Raw genomic sequence first — 20,886 nt, 5'->3', positions numbered from 1 at the left:
CTATTCGAATTCTATTATCTGTTGCTACTAACCTAGGGTGGAACCTTTTTCAAATGGATGTAAAGAATGCATTCCTTCAAGAAAACCTAGAAGAAGAAGTTTACATGACTCTTCCCCCCCGACCATAAATCTTCATCAAATTCCTCTCTGGTATGTAAACTAAGAAAGGAAATTTACGGATTAAAATAGTCTCCAAGAGCATGGTATGCCAAACTAAGCCTCTTTCTTTTAAATATTAATTTCAGTAAAGCACCTCCGATTCCTCTATGTTTGTCAAGCATACACACACATATACTATTGTTGTCCTTGTATATGTTGATGACATCATAATAACAGGAAATGATGACCAAGAAACTGAAAAGGTCAAGCAAAGTCTAAAAAGGGAATTCAATATCAAAGACTTAGGTCAACTGTCATATTTTCTCGGAATAGAAATGGCCAAGTCAGACAAAGGTTTGTTCCTATCTCAAAGGAAGTTTGTCCTTGACCTACTAAAGGAGACAGGGAAACTAGGAGTCAAGCCAGCCAACACCCTAATGGAAACCAATGTCAGACTTAATTTAGAAGATGGTGAGCCTGTCTCAGACGTAGGCCAATATCAGCGTCTAGTAGGGAAGTTAATCTATCTAACCATCACAAGGTCTGATATTGCATATGCTATAAGTATGGTAAGCTAATTCATGCACGCATCTCGTACTAGTCACTCAGAAGCTATCGACAGGATACTTAGGTATCTCAAGGGCACCCCAGGGCAAGGAATCTGGATGAAGAAAAATAACACTAACACCATAGTTGGCTTCTCTGATGCAGATTGGGCAGGAAGTTGTGATAGGAAATCAACCATAGGTTTTTGCACCTTCGTATGAGGAGACTTGGTGACTTGGAAAAGCAAGAAACAAAATGTTGTGGCAAGGTCAAGTGCAGAAGCTGAGTATCGAGCCATGGCCTCTACAGCCAATGAACTTACCTGGATCAAGCAAGTCCTCCAAGACTTAAAAATCGAATATAAAGGATCTATGAAGATGTACTGTGATAATCAGGCAGCACATCACATTGCATCCAATCCATTGTTTCATGAACGTACCAAGCACATTGAAGTGGATTGTCACTTCATCAGAGAAAAAGTACAATCAAGGGAAATTGAAACACCATTCGTCAAAAGCCAAGATCAGCTGGCCGATATCTTTACAATAGCTCTTAACAAAAATAGTCACAAAATCATTCTCAGTAAAATGGGTTCGATTAACCTCTACAAACCCATCTTGAGGAGGAGTGTTGAAGACAGTAACCTGAAGGCAGCAGGAAAGAGAGCCTCAGACACTGCACAGGCAGAAAAGCCTATGCAGGGCTACTCATCACAGGCTCCAAGAAAAGGGAGCAACCATCCCTGTGGCAGAGAATGGTCACTTCAACCTTCCCTAAACAGAAAAGGACGTTGGACAGAGTTTACAAGGCAACCAATATAGATTAGGCTACCGTTGCACCTCATGTATATATATTCACAATCATCAAACAATGTAATCTCAGAATTCATAAAAAAATATATACTCTTCATTGATCACAGGAAAACAACAGAATACAACCGCTACTAGAGATCCAATCTGATTATATGCACCAAGGTTCACATATGCTCCTAATTTCTGCCACCCACTTCCTCTAGCAACCCCTGATCCACAGGAAAAAAAAGAAATTACTTTTCTAAAATTCTATGCTAAAGCAAAGCAAGTACTGTCAAATGTTGTTCTTGCTGATAGATCTTGCTGCTTCCTGCAATCCCTCCATCAATTTCGAAATCTAGTATGCGCATGCATGAATAACAAGTAAAATACTTGCCTGAAAGTACTGCTTGTAGGCTATCCATGATGGTTGGCAGAAAAGAAAAGAAGTCATATTTGCAGCGTGATCCACAATTTCCTTCTCATTGCTAAATGCATATCCTAAAATGTGTCAACAAAGGAAGAGAATTGCGCTTATGATAACCACCTCTGCAAATGCAACGATCATTATTGTTGAAACAACCATTTTAGCTGCCTGTGGATTTCCAGATCCTAACTCATTTAATACCCGAGTGCTACAAAATTAGTTAGTTTAAGTTTTGTCACAAGAATACATATATTTACCATAATAGAACTGTAACTACACACCTAGCAGTGGCCCCGAATCCATATGGAATGAAGTGGTGAAGATAAGTGATTATAAAGCTGCAAGAAATGACTCTTTAAAACATCCTGTATAAATTTCTGAAGCAAATGCTAGAATTCTGAAGCATACCAGACAGAGAGCACTGAAGTCTCCACTTTCGGATTTGGTAAAAGCCCAGATAGCAAAATAGTACTTCATATGACCACCATTCAAGGCTGCAAAGGTTAGCATGCCAAAGCAAAAGGTCTTATTGATAATAATAATAATGATATGAACATGATGAAGAACCATGGTTTGACAAGAAGCATTGTGAAGATATTACCAAGTCATTACTGCAGAAGGAACAGCGAAACGAAAGAAACTCCCTCATGCTCACGAGCGCATCCTTTAAGATCACAGACCTAGTTTTTGCACATTGTGAAGAATACTTCATGTAAAGTCCAAGCATGATAACATTCAACCAATATGATAAACTAATGGCTAATGCAGAACATACACATCCTAATTCTACTTTGAACACTAGATCCCAACAAAATGATATATGGAAACAGAGAGTGACAAAAGAGCTAAAGAACATTGGAAGGATCAAACTCTGTGTTTGGAAGTAACGAATCAGTGCTTGCAGAACAGCATATGAAAAAAAGTTAGGTATGAGCCAAATTGAGTATTTTTTAGCTACTTTTGAGATTGAAGGGTCTTGGCCTATGAGGATTAGTAACTTGTCTGTGAAAATCCAAAGAACGGAAATAGAAAGACAAACCAGAATCAAAGAAACGATGGCAGTGCAAGTGTATGTTCCAAGCTTCTGATATTGCTCTGCTCCATAAGCTTGCTCACATAATGTCTCTAAAGCTCCAGCCATTCCAAACTGTTTAGCAGTCCCAGAATTTTAATTTTAGTGAAGCTTATGAACTAAATCTTTTAATTACCAAGTAACTAACAAAATCTTGTTCTCATTCATATTGTTTGATCTTTAATTCTGAGATCAAGATTTGTTAAACCAACAAGATTTTTTACTAAAACCCTTAGCCAATCTCAGATGTCTGCAAGATAATTAACTTTATTTTCATTAGGACACGGCCAAGAAAAATTTCTCTAGAAGGTAAGAAAACATTAACCTACAATAGATGATTAAGGGTCTTTGAAGTCTCAATCAATAAGCTTGGAGAAAACCATCTTCCTCAAATAACATGAAATTTTCATGGCAATAGTAGCTTTCAGGTATAAACACCATTAAGAAAAGAAAAAAGATTATATAAAGAGAAAGAAGCTAATAATGAACAAGAAGACTGAAGCCAGTAACACTGGTGAAAGAGGTAGTAACAGAGACCCCAAATAGTGAGAGCTCATCAAGGTGACCAACCATCACCATTGAAACAACTTGCAGGAGATACTGCAACACTGTGACAGCCACCATGGGAGCAGCTACACAGCTCACCTTCTTCAACTCTTTCAAATTTATTTTCCATTTAATGCCTATTTCTTGTTTTCTTTCCTACCATTTACACACCAGCGCGTGCCTCCCCTCGTATATATATATATAAATAATCTCATACTGTGAGTTCAAAGTTGTAAACTCTTCCATAGCTAATCATGTACAAACGGGTGATGATTCACATATATGTTCGTATGGATATATGCCATTAATTAATCATATTTTAGTGCCTCTTCTACTTTGTTAGATTATTTATTGCTTTGTTACCTTCTTTTAGGCAATATTTATGATTTGCCCATCATCACAACAATCTTTGCTGTTAAAACCTAGGTTGCACAGAAACTAAAAAATGGATTAGGTTACTGTGTCGGACACTTTTCCGACACCAAAACTCTTCAGAAATATAAAAACTCTAAAATAGGTGTCTATGTCTGACACGCTTGGAACATCGAAACTCTTCAAACACGTTCCAAAAACTTTAAAAATCAGTTTCTATTATTTTTTATATTTTTATTTATTTTTTAAAAATTTTAAAAAATATTTTAAAGAAAATTTATCTATTTAATTAGAGTTTCCTACTTTAAAAAAAAAATTATTTTTTCTTATTTATTTTACTTTTTATATATAGAAGATTCTTAACTTTTTTCTATTAATAATTTTTTAATTATATTAATATTCTTAATTTTTAATTATTTTATATTTAAAAATCTCTATATATACATGTAATTTTTTTAATATTTTATTTTCTCTTGGTCTATAGTAATATTCTTTTACAATTTAGTAAATATCAACTAGTAATTTAATGGATAAATCACACAATATAATATTTATCTTATACCAACATGACCTATTATATTAATTATATTAATTGTATCTAATTTATATCTTTTATGATGATAAAGACAATAATACAGTAAAAAAATCATTTACTAATTTTTTGTAAATAATTATTAATTATTTAAATTTTATTAAAAAATATTAACGTGACTTTAAAGTATTTGATTTATTATATATATAACGTTTCCCTAATGTTTTGTTTCCTAGTATTTCAGAAAATTTCGTATTTTTATGTTGTGTTGTATTGTGTCGTGTGGTGTGGTGTTTCCTATAATATTAGTTATGACTTGCACACATTATTTTCACAAATAGGTAAATTTGAGTATATATTTTGAGCCCAAATCCTTAAATTTCTTATTTCTTTTTGAAATTTATTCGATAAGCCTCATCATTCTAAAAAGTCACATATAAAAATATATATTATCAATTACAAATATGAGTTGATCAAAATTTTAAATCCAAATTAGTCGTATAACATTTATTAACTTTGAAAATAAAATTTGACATCAACTATTTAATGTGACATTTTAAATGTAAATTTCATATTAAATAATTCTCTCTTATTTATTTTTTTTATAAATTATAAGTAAAAGAATAGGGACTTTTTTTAGCTTAAGATGGTATTGGTTTTATTTTTAATGAATATTTGGTCTTTTCGAATTTTGCCATACCTAAGAAGAGAATAAAATGTTGATTTTTTTCATAAGCATGTATTTGGAATTGTCTTTTACTTTTATTTTTATACTTCACTTATTGTTTATAATTATTATGGGAAAAGTATAAAAAAAGTATTTCATGATTTTACTATTTGACATTTTCAATATGTGATTTTTTTTTTTCAGTAAAAAGAGATATATAGTTAATAATCGTAATAAACAGAAGAATTTGATCATTAAAACAGTATCGATTGATAAAAATTCAGTCATTTTTACTCTGATCAATAATTATTATTATATTTCTTGTATTTAATAATATAAGTTTAGAACTTACCAATTTAAAAAGTCATTATTTAACTGTTATATCGATCTCATCATATCAATAATTTCTTAACTTGTAAATTAATGGTCAAATAATAGAATTAATAGTTGTTAAATTCTAAATTCACTTTATAAAATATGCATTACATGATAATGATGATTGATCGGAGTAAAGGTGGTTGAATTCTTACAAATCAAAATTTTTTGATGGTAAAATATTTTTTTATTACAATTTGTAACCACATGTCTCTCTTTATCTAAAAAAAACTACATACCAAAAATTATAAAATAATAAAACCATAATTACTTTTTTATAATCATCCTTATTATTATTATTATTATTGTTATTATTATTATTATAAATTATTTTATTTATTTCATTAGAGTGTACTTTTATAGTTTCATTGTTGAAGGTGGAAATACTTATTTATATTTCTACTCTATATTTAATATATTTAGAGTGTAATATAAATAAATGGAATCCAAAAATTCCTATTCAGTTTTTTAATGTCATAATGGCAATTATTCATGGTCATAAAAATTTATACAATCAAGGAAAGAAAACATACGTGCCCATCGTACTATTGTTATTGATGATTCTCTTTTTATTGTTATTTGTTCATATTGAGTTGTTAGAGCATTTCTAACGATGATTTTTATTTTGAAGAGTATATTTTGTGTAACAACTCGAAATTAGATTACATGAAATATTGTCTGTTTTGGTTCCCCATTAGTCTCACAGTTTTATTCCTTTGGTGGGTTTGAGAACTTCCCCGGAGGTTCCTTATCTTGGAATTTCTCTGAACCAAACATATTTAATTTTAGAGTTCTTATAACTCTACAGTCAAACAACCAAAAAACACTTTATGTGATTAGTTTTAACTCTTTACATATATGTATCAACCATTCTCATCCCATTTTGATGTACAATTCGATTCATTAATATATCCCCGTACTTTAGAGTGTTGTCATCTTAGAAGCCGCTTCTTGTCCAGACATCCTATTTTTACCCCGATGTCTATTTTCTGCCCTCGTCGGACTGCTTCTCTAGGCCAGGCTGTCATATGAAAAATTTGGACCATTTCTCGTTTTGTGCATGTCATCCTTGCTCAGAGGCCATGTTAATCTTCTTTGTATCGTTCCAATTTTATCAAAAAGTTACTTTTAAAGAGAAAAACTAAATAATAGTAGATATCAATTAATAAAATATATAAAAACTTATAATATATTAATTACAATAAAGATAAAGAGAGAATTTGACTCTCCAAATATAGAGAGCTAAATTCATTCTCTACTTTATATTTTAAAAATAGGAAATGTGTTTGAAATCTTATTATGTTAAATAGTTCTTTATAATAAAGAGTTTAGCTTATATAAAAAGTTTTTTAGAAATATTCTTATACTCTTATTTTTATTAACATTTGGTTTCTTTTCCACAATAGATTAGCATGTTTATTTTACCCCATTAATAAAAGCGTAAAATATTTTTTTAATTTTTTATTAGATATTTTTATTTTTTCCTGTATTTTTATTTTTCTGATATTAATTGCTTGTATTTTTATTTTTAACAACATTAATCTCTTAAAATTAATTATTTAAAATTTAATAATAATAAATACTAAAAGTATTTTCTATAATTTAATTGAATTTATTCTTTGAATTAGAAATATTTATATAATTACTGAGATCATAAATCTATTAATACAATATACAAATGCCAATGACAATTAAAATGTTTATTAATAAATACATTTGCTATATATATATATATATATATATATATGTGAAAGTCGAATGTCCATTTAAATATTTTTTATTATCTTAATAATTATATATATTTTTAATTATGCTAATAAAAATTTGAAAAGAAGAATATTAATAAAAATAAAAATATAAAAATTTAATGCTAATATTAATACAGAGTAAATGTGTAAAAAAAAATATTTACATTAACGGACCGTGTGCTAATTTACCGTTATAAAAAGATTTAATGTTCGTAAAAAATAAAAGTGCAGGGATTGGATGTGTAGAAATAAAAGTGTACGGAATAATTGTTAAAAAATATAAAAGTGCATTGCCAAAATATATATTTTTCCCCTAATTTATAATTTCTTTAAGAGGTCAACTTTTTTCTAAGAAATATTTTTCATGGGACTTCACATTTGAGTTCTCTTTGTTTAAGCTACAAAAAGGAAATGATTATGTGATTATTGAAAAAATAAAAAAGAAATAACCCTCGTATTACATGAGAACAATTTGGGAATATAACAAGAAACAATCTGCATTCACCACAATATAAAAGGATTGTGAAGATTGAATTATTTGTTTGTTTACTTGAAAATTTATTAACAGACAAAAGTGCTTCAAAAGCCAAGCTTTTTTCTCTTCTCTTTCTCACTCTAGAAGCAGTTTCATCAATCCTGAAAGGATAAAGCCATCTCTCAATTTTATCCCAAGGTTCTCATTGTACTGTGATTCCAGGAACACCGCATATCAGTGAAAGCTTGGAAAGAATTGCCTATTCTGAGCTTGACAATGAACAGGAACCCAGTACTTCTGTTCATCCGGAACACCCAATGAAAAGGAGCCAATTCTGCAAGCTTTTGCAGCTGCTGTTAGTTGTTGGAAAACAATGACTTGAGTTGAGGTTCATATTGCAGCATTTGACAATGGCCAAACTGTCGCATCCATGTCAGAAGCTTTCTGCCTGCACAGTTCAATAATGCTGCAGTGCTCTTGCCACTCATCTCTGCAGCTTAAATTATCCTCTCAGCTGTCAAAACAACATAGTGCAATCAAGCAGCCTTTCATTTTCTTGTTCTTTTTCTTTCTTGCAAGTGAATGAACATTGTTGTAAAGAAAACCACCAAGGTTGTATTTGAGAAACTTGCGAAATGATAAAAACCAGATGCTTTATTCTCAAGGAGCTGTTCAATTGTTCAACTTTCAACTCATCCTCTGTCCATCTGACCAATTCTTGTTTATTCCACACTGCATCATCCTCAGTTACCCAATCACATGCCTGTTGACATCCTCAGCGTCGTACACTTCAGAACAAGTCATGGATTCTAGGCAATAAATAGAAATCATGAAAAAAAAAAAGTCACATCCTAAACAAAAACAAAAACATAGCGTAATAAATCCAAACGTGATATAGCCATAGAGCTAGAATTTTAATTTAAACTCAGTAACTCGTTCGGAAAAACCAAGCAAACTCTGATGGTGAACTTAACACATGTTGTATATTCAGAATCATGGAAAAAGCAAGTGAAATAAGAAAGCAGTGACCACTCCAGTAAGACAACAGAAAGCGAAACCCAATCATACTGACTCATTTAGACACCAACATACTTTTGTTCTTTCTCTTAATTCCATGCTTTAAAAGGAGTGGCACTACGAATAAAGGAAAATGGAGAGAGAGAGAGAGAGAGAAAAATAAAAATGGTTTGCAGTTATTTGAGTTTTGTTAAGAATCCTTTTGTTAAGACATATGGCAGCCAAATCAAACCATCACATTTATTAAAATGGAGAAAATGCAAAAAATTCAATTGCACTCACAATGCGTAACTAGCCACCTATACAAATCAATTATCATCACTTAATTGAGCAGTCACTCAAAAGTATTACCAGGCAACATATATATTTTTGCAGGAAAAAGTTGAAAGAATACCATCTTAATTCAAAAAGGAAAAGATCAACTCATCTCTTTCCACCCCATTTTCCTTGTTTCATTTTTCCCTTTAGGAAGCTTTAGCTGGAAGGGTGAGACCTAATGTAGCAAAAAAATGACTGTTTATCTGTTACCAGCATCTTGAAATTTTATAATTGAAGGGAAAAACAGGAGGATTAACAAAGTTCACAAGCAAAAACTCAAGGGAAGAAAAAAAAAAGCATTCTTCTGTCTCATTCCTTAAAATTAAAATTTAACCATACAAACGCTAACTCAAAGTTACCCATATTGTTTGTTTCTCATGGTTAGAAATGTACATCTTCTGAAAGAAAAAGGCAATTTAAATGAACAACCTCAAAAAAGACTACGAAGAAAAAAGTCCATGAATTACCTGCTCTAAGCTCTAACTTCAAGCTGGAGAAACTTCTTCTGTAAACTTGTTGCTAATTCCTCATTGCCAGACTTCATGAGATGCTTTTTGACTTTCATAAACACATTAAAATGTGGTCTAAGGCCCTTCTTAATCATTTCAGAAAGAATATTTTCAGCATCCACCAGATTACCCTGTTTCTGATGGAGATTTGCAAGCAAGCTGTAATTCACATTGCTAGAGTACTTATCATCTGAACCCACAACATACTTGTATGCCTTCTCATATTGCTGTGAGTTGAAAAATCCCTTGATAAAAGCAGCATGTGTTAGTAAACGAGGTTCAAGACCTCTTGCCACCATATCATCAAAAAACTCAAAAGCATTATCCAGTTTTCCCTCATTACAAGAGTTATATATAAAAATTTCAAAAGTTAATGCATCAGGAGGACAATCATTATCTTGCATTTCCTGAAATACTTCACAAGCATCGGCATTTTTCCCATTCTTGAGCAAACTACTAATAATATAATTGTAAGTATGGGCACTTGGATTGCATCCTTCCTTCCCAATCTCATCCATCAGATCTCTTGCTGCTTTAAAATCACCTCTTCGGCACAACTCCCTAATCAACACATTGTAGTAAGACAACTTCCTCCCTGTCTTCTCAATCACAAACTTAGCCATGTCAAAGGATCCTAAATCACTGAACATCTCAATCAATGAGGGAACTCCAGTTCCATAAGATGTTCCCCCAATTTCTTGCAGAATATCAACCACATTCTGAGTGGCTTTCTTCAACAACTCCTCTTTCGAAGAGGTAAGTTGTAAGTACTCAAATGCCTTTTTGGTAAGGAACAATCTCTGCAAACTAAACCCGTCCAAAAGGCATCGCATAGCCTTATAATCATCTAAATGACCGCAATTATCAATGACCAAACTACAGATGTCAGAGTTACCTTCCAATTCAGGCTGCCAACGTCTAATCCAATGAAAAAACTGCAATGCAGACTTTTTCTCACGATTTAAAACCTGAAAAACCCATCTCACAGAACCAATAGATAGTCTAACTCCCAAAGAATTCAACTTAGTCTCCAACTCATTATCTTCAGTAATCAGTAGACCAATGATCACCGAGACTTGCTTTCGAGTTGCTTTTGGCCTAAGTTCATCAGTATGCAATTTTTTATACAGAGAAGCATCAGAAGATGACACAGAATAAAGTCTTAAGGAGCCATAACCCGGATAGGAGAACAAATAAAGATTCAAACCTTGACTTGTATAACCCTCATACCTGTAATTAAATCTATTAAAACCTAAAAGTTTTGAAGATTGAGAACATGGGAATACTATAGAACTAGAAGAACATAACCCACTTGAGGAAAATGAGGATAAACTTCTCCAGCCATGGTAATTACACAAAAACCAAGAATGAGAAGATGGATGTGTTTCAAAACTAGATAAAAAAGGCCTAGATGAGATAATCAATGTACATGACTTATTCCAGATTATTGGATTTCCAAAAAAGGGCCTTGATGATGAAACTAGGCTTTTAGCAGGAGAAGAGAGAGTGGAATAAGAGAAAATAGAGTAATTAGAATAAACTGGGAGATACCTGAGAATCCCCTTTGAAAGACCCATTGTTTTCATGATCTCCGTCAAGATTTCAGAGAACTTCTACTTGAAATTTCTCACAAAACCGGCTTTGTCCTTGCAAGTTTTTTATCAGTGTACTTATGAACCGGACCGGGCCTAAAGTCTCGTCGTTTTAATACACAATAATTTATTTATTTTGGAAAAAAAAGGAAGAACAGAAAAAAGAGTAAAACCCTAAAACACAGCAAATTGTTTTGAACCTGCTTATTCCTTTTTCTGTCATCATTTACAGGGGTTTTACTCAAAAGGATCTCTTTTTAACAGTCTCTGTAACAAGAGGAGAGAGTTGCTGCTTCTGGGCACCATCTAAAACAATATCTATACAGGTCTCTCTATGCTAACCTTAATACCAATTCCTATTTTAGTTTTAAAGTTAAAGAATTTCCCATTAGTTGATTTACCCTTTTTCTTCTGCAGTTTTAGTAGTGAATTAACTTGTATAGAATTGGCCTTGGCACCTCTTTTCTGGAAATTAAGGAATCGTAATCCAATGAAGATGTAAGTGCTTAGCTCAATACTATCATGACTTTTTCTTTAAAGTTAATTTTTTTTTTTAAAAAATGAATAACATTTTGAGGTAATGTGCAGAAAAAATCCCAATGCTGGCGCACTCACCAATTTTGAAGTACTTGACTTTCTGAAGGCAAGGGGTGCCGGTAAGGATAGTTCAAGGGTTATTGCTCCAGTAGCACCATCAGAATACAAGGTTTTTTTATAAAAAAAAAAAATAAGTGAAGAAATTTACGGTTTTAATGCATCAAAGAAGTCTCAATACCCTTCTGGGAATTAATTACATATCATGTTGTTGTTTTAGGTTTATGATTATTTGATGGAGACTCCGGCTTGCAGGCAAACTAGAGAGCAAATCAATGAGTTCATGGAGAAGTGCAAGGCTTACAAACTTGCAAAAGCTGAGATCCTCAATATCATTAACATTGTGCCTCGTGAATTAGTCGAACTTGACCCGGTAAATCCTTTATTTTATATATGTACATGTATATATACATATCTTAACATGTATGACTTCCTCAATTTGCATATGCTCTTTGTCTCCTTAGATATCAGAATAGATCCCAATTAAGTTATTTGCTTTATGTTATTGGACTTATGCACACACAAAGCTATACATTGAGTTGAGATGTATTGTAGTTTGGTGCTTTACTTTGGAGTTTGGATCATTGAAAGATTAGGAGCCTGCCATTAATTTTGGTCAAAAATGGTATAATCCTTGTGAGTAAAATCTGTAGATGGAAGTGTATCTTGTCATGCATCCCTTGTGGATTACTATTTCCATTTTAGAAAATTTGGTAAGCCTGGGATATATCTTCCGTTGTTTTATAGGTTAGAGTTTTGGCTGACATGGTTTAGTATTTTCTCAGTTCTCAATTGTCTTGCTCTGTTTAGAGTTGATCTGTTATCTTCCATTTCTTCTTTTGAATTAAAAGATTCCATTTTCCCAAGCACTGTAGAAGAAATTTATAATTTGATTGTGAATTACTTTCTCAAATAAGGTGCTTCGGTTCATGGTCCCAGACAGAAATAACCTAGACTTTTAGCTGAACATGGTGATAAACATTCAGTGAGAACGGACATCAATATCCTTAGGTTCTTTCCCATTCATTATTTTAGTTAAGTTTTACAATAGAATAACCACAGACAATGAAAATGGCAAAGCAAAAAAAGAAAATTACAAATAATTGAAGGTTGGAGGCAATAACCAATTCTGAGCTTTTGTTAAGCTGTTTTATTATCCATTTCACTTTTCACAAAGTACCATGATGATCTTGATTGATTACATGTTGAAAAGATCTAGCGGCAGGGCATAGAATAGTTCAGATGAGGATGCATCAATAAAATAAGAGTAGTTTAGTTTAAAATTTGTTAATGTAGATTTCCTAGTTGAGATGTATCAATAGTTCCTCTAGAATCAAAACTTCAAAATTGGCATTAATCTTGGAATATCAACCTCTTTACAACATATGGTAATCAGGGCAGGTAAGTTTCTCACAGTGGCACTTCAATTTTTTTACAATTATGATACTCACCTAGTCTTGTGAGATCTTGGTCCACACTGTGGGCTCATGTACTTGTTGCTATAGGAGGGTGGTGAGAAGAAATTCCAATTTATATACGTACATACATTTACAAACTGTCACAAGCGTATATATTAAGAAACCTAAGAATGGTGCTGTAGTTCACACTGTACGCATTGTTAGTTATTTGTTTCCCTTACCCTCTTAATGTCCAAAAGCTATAAAAATTATGAGTGTGTTCACTTGTAGAAAAGTAAGCTTGTTTTTTAGAAATATTTCACTAGATAAAATGATAATACAATTATATGTTAACATTCAATCAATTTTCAAAATATAGAATTGCAACGGAAGTTTCACGATTTTCAAAAAATACTTTGGCCGTCAAGGAACTGATTAAAATTTCTTTTTCCTTTTCCATTTTCAATATTTTATTTTCATCATAAAAATTGACTCATTTTGCATTTGGGAAAGATAAAACATTCTTATATTTTAAAATACTTCAGCACCTCAAACTTTATTCAAGTCCCAGCATGTTCTTCATATATACCTTCACAGCTTGCTTTCTTAAAACAACTAGCTAGTGCTAGTTTTCCTTCTCGCTTGACTGCCGCATCGAATTGACTGCCAAGGGGACACTGACCTTGTGCATTTTTGTCATCCTTATGTGCATTGGCATTATATATTCTCTTGTTTCTTTGTTGTTTTCATTTTATTTTTTTTATTTTTGGTTCTTTTCTACTCTCAGGTCTCAATATTTGTTCCTATATCTTTTATGTTTATGTTTGTTTTCTGTCTTCTTTTATCATTCTAGACATTGTGCTTTCACTACTTTTTATAATCCCTATACTGTATGTTCATAATGATCAGAGAGCTATTTCTGCAAGTAAACAAGGCCTAAGGTTTCCCCATAACAATTTTCATAGCCATTTTTTACCTTCCATAGTGCTGAAGAATTAAGGCATCTAGTAGAATGTTTCTTCTGCTTCCATTACATATTTTGTATGTGATGCAAAGAATCAAGCAGCAAATTTTAAAAATTGGATTTTATTGAGATGAAATGGTAAGTTTTACATTTATTGAAGTTTTCCTAATTATTCGAATCATGTATTTATGGTTGCAAGTAACACTTGAATCTACTGGCGTCAGGTGAAGGAATGTATTAGTCATTGTTGCTTTTCTGTTAGACAGATTATAGAGAAATCCGAGGTGCGGTTCGGAGACCTGCTGGAAGAAGTAAAAGACTTGGTTTGTGATATATTTCCGCCACCTCCAGGCGAACCGGCAGCTGAAGAAGGGGGAGAGGAGGATCACGAAGAAAGGAATTAGGAACAAAAATGAAATTGCTGATGGATCACTTTAAACTCTTGGCTTGTATCCTTGGAATATTGATTGATAATGGAATCACCTTAGGCATTTTCTAAGAGGCGTGAAACATGTCTGTCAAATGTTGCTACGTTGTTACGTGTTGCATTGTTACTATCAGCTTGTGTTTACATTGATTATGGTTCAAAATGTTGAACTTGATTTGGCCACATAAATGATGAGTAATATTAATGCCAAAGCTTGTGCATGACTTGCTGCTAACTCTTATGTCAATGCACATCCTTCTGACCAGCAAAAAATCCAATCCGGTACGAAATTTAACCACCACAGATTACTGAAAAACAGGTCACTAATAGTTATATATCAGTGCTAGTATATAAACTTGAGAGTTTACAAGCCTGGATTATTAGTTCAGGAATTGAACACTGATCAAAGGAAAAGAGACCTCTAAACATATTTACTAAATCCGGCATGTGATGTATCCTCAAGAATAGGCGGAGCTCCCTACTAATTTGTCCAGTATTATTCAATGTTGTGGCTGTGAAGCCTGCAATGGCCGACAAAGTCCAGGTATCTGCAACAAAATGTTTTTCCATATTAGATAAGTGCTCCTAAACTAAATTCAATTCATTTAAGTAGGTCTTCGGTGATCCAATGCCAACCTCAACTCCATGAGGCCCTATACGATTGCGAGATATGAAATTAACTATCAGGGTTGCAAATTCATCAGGTACATCTTCCTGCAAATATGCCAGTTTCAATTTTTCAAAAATGAAGGACAAAAGAAAATGAAATGTAAAATCAATGTATGGCAACTGATGTACACCTGAATAGCATGTCCGGTATGTCTGACAACCGCCATTTGGAACTTGCCTTGCATTTGGCCAATTGTAAGAGTTCTGTTGCGAGACAGAGCAAAGAATAACTCAGAACATGAACTTTTACCATGTCTCAGGATTCCAAAACACATCATGATGCTTCTTACTACTGAAAAGATAAATGGCCCCACCACCTTTCAGGTATTCAGTGCAAGGATTGACAAGTTATAAAATGGCAGAGAAATGTCATAAGGCCGAAGAATTTATTCGTAAAGGAAAATAACAAGATGGCTAACTAAACTTTGCCTAATCACATTTCATAAGCCACATCTCTGAAACCTGATCTATGCCACTGCTTTAAATCAAGTGATTCAATAAATTAAACCAGTTGAAATCTTCTATGAATAATCTGAGGCGAGTACATGAACATGACCTGTCCAGTCTGTCTGTTCCTGCTAAAAGCAGGAGTTTTGGAACCGGAGATGATAAAAATTTTTCCGAAACGCCCTCATACCTGCAAATGTTTTTAATAGGAAATGTCTGTCAGCAATAAAACCATGAATTAATACAGTCATCTTTTCTCAGACAGAAGTTAAGTCCATTATATCTTTCATTTGGTTTTGCTCCTTATCTTATTATCTGAAAGAAAATCATGCTGCCTGAAGCCAAACAAAGATGATATTGCAACTAAAGCAAAACTGGAATAAGCATTACATACAAAAGAATGGTTGTTCTTGTAAAGAAAAGAAGAATGCAAGCAAATATGAAGTGCATACAGAAAAGAACACTCAAGTATTATTATATCACATTTTTCTTGGATTGCATATTGAAGTCTGCAGAAGTCAACTAACATCACATGCATAAAGTACATTTCTATATCGCATTTATTGGACTTGATTAAAGAAAAGGGTTAACATTTTAGAAATCTAATACAAGTCGCAAGCGAAATTATTAAAAGAAAAAAAAAAGAAGCATTAATTGAACAATGCACATCATTTTTAAGAAACAACTACACTTTCAGAACCAGTAATGCCAACATCAAGTAGTGATGCAACTAAAGGAAGCCATGGCAACAGATAATAATGTAATCTACCTATTAATAGATTTGGAATCCAAATTTTTCATGCTTTCTACGCAGTTGAAATAAACATTTATAGAAGTACAATTACATTTTTGTCTTGAACATGCAAAGAGCATATGATTATTCAGCGAAAAAGATAATAGAATTATGATAAATGCACGCACAAACAGAACCAATGTAGCACGGAGTTTCATTTTATTGAACAGTCAGCAGGCTCATGAAAATTTAAAGCGCCTTAGACTCACTTTTGATTCTTATCCTACTGTCCTGCATTCTATACAATTAATCCTTTGAACATGCTCAATATTGAATAGCAATGATACACAAAAGAAACTAGAAAGAAGAACTGAACTTTCTGATAAAATTGCATCCAAGCATGTAGCATTGACAACTCACAATCACATCGCATACTCCACAGGCTTTGGTTTTGTCTGATAATCACTAAATAAATCTTCATACAAAACCATTTAAAAAATAAAGGTTATTTGCAGATTAGTTCATACCATTCTCTCCAGTATTGTTCTGTTTCTTCTAGACGTGATCGATAAACATAGCTGCATCACAAAGTAATTAATTCCAGTTGGTCAGCTAACTCAGTTTGCTAATTAAAGCAGTAGCTGCTCTAGAACGTTAATTTATGGCAACTGATTTGAAGTTGCAAGAAGGACAATATTCAAACATGCCACAGCAGAAGCTCTTACCATTTCTTCGAGTCATCGTACTTTAAAGTGGTTGGCACAGATATGCGAGCAGAATCAATGTTTCTTAAAGCACCACCCTTGACACTCCATTCTATCTGTGCAAAATTATTAGCTTCCGATTAATAAGCCCCAGAAACATCACCAGTATGCACAAGCTTCACTAAAATTTTAATCTTAATTTTATGTTGCTTAGATCAGACAGAGGTGTCAGGGACCTACCCACTGTCTGACAGTCTATACCGTCTAGAACCCAGAATATCAACACATGATGACAGGATCCAAATATATGTGGACATGTAATATGTCAATCAGTAATAGTATATTAAGCTATAAGACATCTTAGAATGGTACACAAATTCATATGCATAATATAGTGTATGATATAACAAAGTAGTTTACCTTTTACATGGCAGTTCGTAAAACAATCAGTCATGGAGATAATTGTTTGATTCAGGATTCAATTTGTATCATTCAATTCAATTAAGGCAACCAAACTACCTGACTAAGCTTCCAAATTGACTAATCACAAACTCCATCCAGTAATATAATTCTCACAGTTTGAAGTATACATGAAAAGGGGGCTTACTAGAAGTATAAATTTAGTTCTTTTGCTCCTCTTAGAATTGTAAAGATGACAAAGCTCATAAAGATGAAAACTCTGCTATCTTCATACTTTTTGTAGATTATAGAGCATCAAAGTAGCAATAAATAATACAGAGTCAAGCTTTAATTGTTGGTGAACTATGGAATACATAAACCTAGTTAAAAATATCTTGCCTTATTATCTATGTCTAAATGATGCCTAATACGAATTATGAATGTTAAAATTTTTTATCACAATATATTGAGTATTCATCTCTATATATTTGTAAAATATTTCAATTGTAATCATTTTCAAAGTGTAGTATAATATTCCATTGGTCCAACGTATATAATTGTAAGTTTTATATCACAGGTATGATCTCCAATAGAACTTCAAAATTTGCATTGAATCTTTGATTCATAAAATTAGGATTCTGATTCATCATGGGAATATGGAAATAACCAAGTAAAACTAAAACATGATATATAAAAACTAATAGATAGGAATGATTGAGATTAAAAGGAAGTTTAGATACTGCTTTTTCTATGCTTGAGAAATGTTGCATCCTGTTTGATAAGATTTTCTGCATGTGAACCAAAGAAGCCATAGCTGTTCCCTGAAATTCAATCATATTTCAAATAAGAACTTCAACAATTCATTGATAAACAAAAATATCAGGGATAACGCTGACCAATTTATCATCCAGAAATCAAACCTCTACAACATCTACAACAACCAGCCCAGCCAAGCTAGGTAATGCTTTCTTAGCAGCAACATGCACGGCAACTGAGCCCCCCATGCTGTATTACAATGACATGATCAGAAAACAGAAGTACAGATAGAAGAAAATATTGAAAAAGAGACGAGCATAAAAGAATGAATTCCTTTATAAGATATGTTACAAATGAAACAGAACAGAAATATGAAAACCCCATATAAAGACTTGCTTTTACATGTATACAAGGTAAATACAAGATAGATGGCTGAACTACAAAAAATTGGCAACTTCTGTATTAAGACAAGAGGCTTTATAAAAGTGCACGACATTAACTATAGGCAATTATCAGTCTTCCAAGAAAATTGACATACAGAATGACTACAACCTGTGGCCAACAAGCACAATTGCAGGAGGATTGTCTCCGTACATCTCCTTCAACACAGCCACAACATCATTGCACATGGTCTGCATATGTATGAAAACACTTAAAGATAACATGCTAGAAAATCTCAATGTGGTTAAAAATGATTTTTCGAAACAGCACCTGTTGACAAAAATATATGCACAGTTACAATTAACTTGTTGTTTAGATTACATAGATTGATATTATAAAACTAGCACCTCTATGGATAGGTCAAGATCATTTTCTGTGGATGTTTTCCCATGTCCTCTCAAGTCCATGGCAACTATCCGGGCTTTCTCCTTTATTTTGCTTGCGGAAAGTGCAAACGAAAGCCTGAAAAAATAAATAAGAAAAAGACTTAAAGAAACAAGATGATGCAGGAACATCAATTCAGAATAGGATTTTATTTAACTTTCCTTATTTCCTTTAGAACTTTGTTAAGTTTTCCTATTTATTTTGTTTAAATCTAATTGGTAGGATTAGTTCTCTGTATAGTATAAGGATTTATCTTAACTATTATAAATAAGGATGCTAGTAGACAAGTTTAGGCTGTACATTTTAATTTCAATTTAAAATTAAATTGAGAAGTTTTCTTTGTTTCCTAATGTTCCAACTTAATCATCCTATTCTGGTCTTCCACTACATCATAATGTGGGAACTACATATAAAGGATAAATGGAGCTCTAGATAGTAACTAAGAGAGAAAAATGTTGATAATAGTGGCAGTCAATATAATCAAAACCACCAACTGCTTTTTCGTAATACCCTTTCTAAGACAATTTGCCAGTTTATGATCAAATCTGAGTTGAGATATTAATCGGGTATAGGAGACAGTACCTATTGTTCTAAATCAATAACTGGAACTTTATCACCTTTCTACTTTGAACTATTACATGAAATAACTTTAAGGTATTGCTCACAAACTTGCAATTTCATGCTTTTGGAAATTACTCAAAGGCTTCTCTACCATTTAACTTGTAGAAAAACAAAGTTCGAACTGGGTCAAGATAATAAGACATACCCAGAATAACCACCTCCATGAAGACAAAAAACAACGGGCCCATCAGTTCCTGCGATATACACATGAAATACCTACGATAATAATAACAATGAAGAAACGGCATCAGAACAGAGACCAATTACAATATAGAAAGAAAAGAAAAATAAAGGGGGTTGAGGTAAAGCATTAAGGGAACAAAACTAACATCAGTTGAACTGGGAACGGAAACATCTTCCTCTCGATCAAATAACTCTTTCCAGTCAAGAGGAGAATATTTGTGTAATGAGCTTCTGCAATAAGACATTTTCAAGATTGAGTGAATTTACAGCTTATAATTACGATTACAGCAAATGATCAGTTTGGCTAATGAAACGAAAGAAAAAAGAAAAAAAAGAAAATTAATAGAGAGAACTGAACTGAGCAGGAGGAGGAGGGCGACGAGGAACAGAGTCAAAAGCAGATACCGACGGCTCTGCTTCTGCTTCTTCTATTTCACGGCCCTCTTCGGGAAGTGAAGTGAGGTCTTTTGATGAATCCATTTCTTCTCTGTCGATACAAATTAGCAGATCGCACACCAAGTGTAAACGTTAACAAAACCAAGCAGAATCAGCTAAATCAAGCTTTTATAGTTTTGATGTTGATCATCATCGCCCATGAAAAGCGAAAAAGAGAGTAAGAATGGCCCAAAATAGCAGTCTTTCTTGTCTGAAACCCAGAAAAGTTGTCTGGGCTTTGGGGCCCAATCTTGTTACTTGCCTCCTATGAACTTCATGCAAGGCGCAAATTATATCATGGCCTCGGACTATGCCTGGAGGAGTCCAAACCGTGCGGTTTGTATCAGTTATTTGTCATTTTACACATGCCATTCAAACTTATAACACGCCCTGGTATTGGTATTGGTTTTGGTTTTGATTTTAAACCTTTTAATTTTTCTTAATTTCTTTTATTCTAGTAATTTTTTATTTTTATTTTAATTTTATTATTATAATTATTAAGATAAATTAAAAAATTATTATATTAGATTAAATTATTTAATATTAACTCATTTAAATAAATAAATAAATTTTTTATCTCTTAAATTATTAAATAATTAAAAAAGTTAATAAATATAAAATAAATTAAAATTAACAGATCGAATTT

The 20,886-nt window shown here is 32.6% G+C and overlaps 3 protein-coding genes and 2 pseudogenes across 5 annotated transcripts; 1 reads left to right on the top strand and 4 right to left on the bottom strand.

Annotated features, from left to right (window-relative positions):
- Positions 1 to 1,167: 1,167 nt before the first annotated feature.
- LOC8277189 lies at positions 1,168 to 8,726 on the bottom strand (annotated as a pseudogene).
- LOC112535791 lies at positions 6,459 to 6,570 on the bottom strand (annotated as a pseudogene).
- Positions 7,602 to 11,213, bottom strand: LOC8277188 (pentatricopeptide repeat-containing protein At4g31850, chloroplastic). Of its 2 annotated transcripts, XR_001535668.2 has the most exons (3): positions 9,453 to 11,213; positions 9,062 to 9,160; positions 7,602 to 8,459 (listed from the first exon to the last, which is right to left on the bottom strand). XR_001535668.2 is itself a non-coding variant. In XM_015723223.3 (2 exons), exon 1 carries the CDS (start codon positions 11,078 to 11,080, stop codon positions 9,458 to 9,460), a length of 1,623 nt encoding a protein of 540 aa, XP_015578709.1. In that variant the 5' UTR covers positions 11,081 to 11,213; the 3' UTR covers positions 7,602 to 8,459; positions 9,453 to 9,457. The 2 variants fall into 2 exon arrangements, 1 of the variants encoding a protein (XP_015578709.1); XM_015723223.3 differs by lacking the exon at positions 9,062 to 9,160.
- A 17-nt stretch (positions 11,214 to 11,230) lies between these two features.
- Positions 11,231 to 14,680, top strand: LOC8277187 (DNA-directed RNA polymerase III subunit RPC9). Of its 2 annotated transcripts, none has more exons than XM_048370799.1 (5): positions 11,231 to 11,412; positions 11,504 to 11,584; positions 11,675 to 11,792; positions 11,901 to 12,053; positions 14,304 to 14,680. In XM_048370799.1, exons 2-5 carry the CDS (start codon positions 11,577 to 11,579, stop codon positions 14,370 to 14,372), a joined length of 348 nt encoding a protein of 115 aa, XP_048226756.1. In that variant the 5' UTR covers positions 11,231 to 11,412; positions 11,504 to 11,576; the 3' UTR covers positions 14,373 to 14,680. The 2 variants fall into 2 exon arrangements, with proteins under 2 accessions (XP_048226756.1, XP_002525535.2); XM_002525489.4 differs by having other exon boundaries at positions 11,245 to 11,412; positions 14,308 to 14,680.
- A 93-nt stretch (positions 14,681 to 14,773) lies between these two features.
- LOC8277186 (protein phosphatase methylesterase 1) lies at positions 14,774 to 20,488 on the bottom strand. The gene is made up of 13 exons (XM_002525488.3): positions 20,164 to 20,488; positions 19,952 to 20,036; positions 19,768 to 19,838; positions 18,965 to 19,079; positions 18,729 to 18,808; positions 18,341 to 18,425; positions 18,161 to 18,241; positions 17,043 to 17,137; positions 16,845 to 16,895; positions 15,694 to 15,774; positions 15,269 to 15,341; positions 15,105 to 15,182; positions 14,774 to 15,016 (listed from the first exon to the last, which is right to left on the bottom strand). Exons 1-13 carry the CDS (start codon positions 20,283 to 20,285, stop codon positions 14,969 to 14,971), a joined length of 1,065 nt encoding a protein of 354 aa, XP_002525534.2. The 5' UTR covers positions 20,286 to 20,488; the 3' UTR covers positions 14,774 to 14,968.
- Positions 20,489 to 20,886: the final 398 nt, after the last annotated feature.

This window comes from Ricinus communis, chromosome 2 (assembly GCF_019578655.1).
Source record: "Ricinus communis isolate WT05 ecotype wild-type chromosome 2, ASM1957865v1, whole genome shotgun sequence".
Lineage (NCBI taxonomy): Eukaryota > Viridiplantae > Streptophyta > Magnoliopsida > Malpighiales > Euphorbiaceae > Ricinus > Ricinus communis.
This window is presented reverse-complemented; position numbering and strand designations above follow the sequence as displayed.